The following is a 3942-nucleotide window of genomic DNA, read 5'->3' as shown; positions in this document are numbered from 1 at the left end:
TCTATGGCGGAGGAGAAGCTGCAGATGCGACGTCGGAGGGGGAGATCAGCAGGTGGTGGTGGCGGCGCTTCTCCCGCTCGCACGAGATGAGGAACGGGGAGACGGAGACGAGGAGTGCTGCCCGGTGTCTGTAGGTCGGGCGCTATTCCACGGGGAAAATTGGCTCCGACGGGCCGGAGTCCCCTGCCGAGCAGGCTTCCAAAGGCGCCAGTCTGTTGGCCCGTGAAAAGTTTCCGCGTGGGCTGCAGGCGCGGGGATATGGCAGGGATCCCGACGGGGAATACTGCTTCCAAACTAGGCCGAAGCGTCGCGTCCATCCCCTGATGAAGAGGCATCACTACGGGTACGAGTACACCGGTAGTGATGACAACTCGAGGTTTACCAAGGAGGAGATCAGCACAGATGCTGTGATGGAGCGGCTGGGAAAGATCTTTAGGAATATGCCATCCGGAGTTCCAGCCGCAGCTATCCCGGAGTACTCCGCAGAGCGGCCTCCGAAGCAAGTAAGTACCTGTAGTCGTAACCCTTGAGTACCAATTGCATAGCTTTGTCGAGTAGCTGATATGACTTGTGTTATGCAGGAGGATGTGGACCGCTTCTACTCCATGCCACCATTGCCTGAGTATGGTGAGGGCGGGATGAGTTTGGAGCGAAGGGCATCGGTACCACACCAAGCACCTGACGTCGAGACCTCCAGCGACACTCAAGAGGACACCGCAGAGGACTTGGCGTCAGATGAGGATTACGTGACTCTCGCCCAGCGCATCGAGGTGAAGACCCGACATGGGTACACCGCTGCTGCTGGTGCGGGGTCATCGAAAAGGTCAGCAGCTCCCCTTGCTGATGCCATCCAGCCGCCTCCGAAGCAGAGGAGGACAGTGATGAAGCGGTGCGTCAGGAAGGTTGTGGCGACGCCGAGACCATCTGATGAGGTAATGTTCTCTGCCTTGTAGTCGTAGTGTAGAGTACTTGGTGTCGAACTGAATGAAGTTGTATATGTAGGAGACGTCCGGTATTGAGCAGGATCCGCCTGCTGTCCAGGACCAAGCCCCCGAGATCCATGATGTCGTGGAAATCGAAAGCAGCAATGATGCGGTGCCCATGGGGATTCCCCTGGGTACCGAAAGAGTAGTCGAGCCGTCGGTGGCTTAGCAGCTAGATGCTGTCATGCTGCAAGGGTGACGAAGAAGCCTGACAAACCAAAGGAGACCTTGGAGTCGCCAGTTGCAGGCGCGAGGTTGTTCCAGCTCCTTAGGGGACCCAAGGACCAGTTGCCACGATCAACGTTGTAAGTACCCAATCATCTCGAGTACCTATTTGTCTTGATGTAGTAGGTATTCATGAACTCGCCTGGCTGCAGGAAATCCACGGACCTGTCCTGGGAAGGGAACAGCTCGGGTGCTGCTGCAGGAGGTGATACCCAGACTGCAGAGCAAGGCCAAGCCAAACAACCCCAAACGGACGAGACCGCAGAAGAGGAGCAACGACAGCCAGCTCCATAGGAAGAGACGATGGAAGGCGTCAAAGCTGTTACCGTGACAGGTTTGTCCCAACTGTGGAGTAAAGCAGTCGAAGCCGTAATTCTTGCATACGCTGTAGCCCCTGAGCCAAAGAGTAATCTTCTTGCGGGAATTGAAGCAGAGCTTGCCGAAGCTGTAGTGCCAGACCCGGAGGCCAGCATGCCACCGCAGGAAGAAGGTGCTCCAACTCCAGTCCCCGAGCGGCACGAGAACACGCGGATGGTACTTGAAGCTAGCCCAGAGAGGTGCATGGTCGACCACGAGACGGACATTGAAGGTCCAACGCCATTGCGGAGCGCGGACGCTGATGAAGTTGCAGGAACAAGTAGCCATACTGCAGAAGAAAGAGCATGTGGCGATGCAGATGAAGTCGCTCCAGCATTTCGACACCTTTGTACAGGTAATATCAAGTACCCGCGGAGCATGTGGCACTTGCATGTGCTTATCCTTAGATGCTTGAGTAAAACCTTTGTTGATCTGTGCAGGATATCATTAAGCAGTCGCGACGGAAGTCGCAGGTACTCGAGAAGCATGCCGCGGACATGAACCATGTGGCGAAGCTTGAGGAGGACCTGCAGAAACAGAAAGACTTGTCGTCCCGGCTGCAAATGAAGCTGGATTCCAATGCGGCAGAGTACCATAATGAGATCCAGAAATTCGCGGAGCAGAAGGATGAACTTGTCCGCAATAACAAGTCTCTGCACCACGAGAAGAAAGGTAATGCCATGAACCCCGTGTTGTATTGGGTATTGATTTCTGGCCGATCTGCTGACATAGTTGTCTTTGCATGCACAGAGCTTCAAAATTCCATTGATAAGTGGAAAAGCACTGCCGCTGATTGGCAGGGCGCTTTCAACCGTGAGCAAGGAGCGCGTGAAGAGCTGGAAGAAGAACTCAAGGTGCTTTTCATAGAGCTCTGCCATGAACTTCAGCTGCGCCATGACGGCGAAATTGACTTGGTCACTTGTATGCAGTCGCTGCGGGCGAAGATGGATGAAGCCGAGCTGTTGAAGCGTGAGCTGGTTGAGCTAAAACAAGCCGCAGAGCCTGTGGCCGAGTTGTTCGAGGCCAGGGTAGCTGGAGAAGAGCCACGGCTGCTTGTAGAGAGACTGAGGGGTCATCCAGGCAAAGTGTTCGAGTATGCACAAAGGCTGGCGAGGTCGATCTCCAATCAAGTGCTCAGCTTTATCAAATCCTTCTACCCGATGGCCAACCTATCCGTGGTCAAGGAGGGTGTGGCAGCAGATTGCTCCGATGAGAAGTTCGAAGAGCTTATGGCAGAGACAGCCCCCATTGCGAAAGAGATGGCCAGCCGTATCGACTTGCGATGATGTATCCGTAGAAAAACTTGTAGGAACAAGTGTAATATAGACAGATATGAGTAGTAATTGAAAACAGAGTAGTCAATTATCTGTGTTATCCTTTGCATGTGATGAAGCCTTGCGCCATGGTTGGACTCCAATTGGTAGCCTAGTCCTGGCGAGTCTTGGCTGCAAAAGATATTTGTCGAGCAGTACTCGATAGTAGTCATGCTACTTGTGGCAGTGAGTCCAGTTCCGAAGAACTGTGACAAAGCCCCGGAGAGCTGAGAGTAGTCTTATAGAAGACAAGATTTATAGCACAGCATAAAGTTGAAATAAAACAATCTTTATTACTGTGAATAATAAGTTGCAAGAGTACAACTATGTAACCAGGGCCTATATCAGCAAAGGCGCGGAGCCTGAGTACAGCTGATAAGTAGTCGCATGGACGTGAGGACCGCTGGTAGCTAGGTACCATTGTTGCCAGGACGCAATGGCCACTTACAGCTAGGTACCATCGTCGCCAAAGCTACGTACAGCTAGGAACCATTGTTGCCGAGGCACGGAGCCTGTGGTTGGCTAGGTCCCATTGTCGCTGAGGCCCAGAGGCCGTGTTGGCAGCTGAAGATCAGTAGATCGCAGGGGCATTGAGGCCGGTATACTGCATGACCCAGAAGTTGAGGGGCATGGACCCGGAGATCTCTGCATGCTACCCTTGAATGGAGGGACATGGACCCGGAGGTCTCTGCATGACCCAGGAGTAGAGGGGCATGGACCCGGAGGTCTCTGCATGACCCTTGTCGTGGAGCCGGTTGTAGATCCGTAGTCGTTGACTACGGGTAGAAACGACACAGCTGCTCGATGTTCCACGAGTTGTCGATTTCTTCGCCTTCAAGAGTTTGGAGGCGACAGGTGCCTGGGCCAGTGACTGTCTTGACGGAGAAAGGATCTTCCCATGGCGAGCTGAGCTTGTGTAATCCTGCCGTATTCTGGATACGACGGAGGACGAGATCACCGATGTTGAAGGAACGTTCCTTGACGTTGCGATCATGGTAGCGCCGTATACCCTCAAGGTACCTGGCTGATTGGACGAGGGCAGCGCAGCGGGCTTCTTCAAGGCT

The 3942-nt window shown here is 53.8% G+C and overlaps 1 protein-coding gene across 2 annotated transcripts; it reads left to right on the top strand.

Moving 5' to 3' along the window:
* Nucleotides 1-287: 287 nt before the first annotated feature.
* LOC120683799 (myosin-3-like) lies at nucleotides 288-2927 on the top strand. 2 transcript variants are annotated; one of them, XM_039965886.1, is made up of 8 exons: nucleotides 289-503; nucleotides 582-932; nucleotides 1003-1288; nucleotides 1361-1542; nucleotides 1642-1920; nucleotides 2006-2237; nucleotides 2316-2419; nucleotides 2495-2927. In XM_039965886.1, exons 5-8 carry the CDS (start codon nucleotides 1828-1830, stop codon nucleotides 2849-2851), a joined length of 786 nt encoding a protein of 261 aa, XP_039821820.1. In that variant the 5' UTR covers nucleotides 289-503; nucleotides 582-932; nucleotides 1003-1288; nucleotides 1361-1542; nucleotides 1642-1827; the 3' UTR covers nucleotides 2852-2927. The 2 variants fall into 2 exon arrangements, with proteins under 2 accessions (XP_039821819.1, XP_039821820.1); XM_039965885.1 differs by having other exon boundaries at nucleotides 288-503; nucleotides 2316-2927.
* Nucleotides 2928-3942: the final 1015 nt, after the last annotated feature.

This window comes from Panicum virgatum, chromosome 7N, assembly GCF_016808335.1.
Source record: "Panicum virgatum strain AP13 chromosome 7N, P.virgatum_v5, whole genome shotgun sequence".
NCBI lineage: Eukaryota > Viridiplantae > Streptophyta > Magnoliopsida > Poales > Poaceae > Panicum > Panicum virgatum.
Note: the sequence above shows the minus strand (reverse complement) of the source record. Positions and strands in the feature narration are given on the sequence as shown.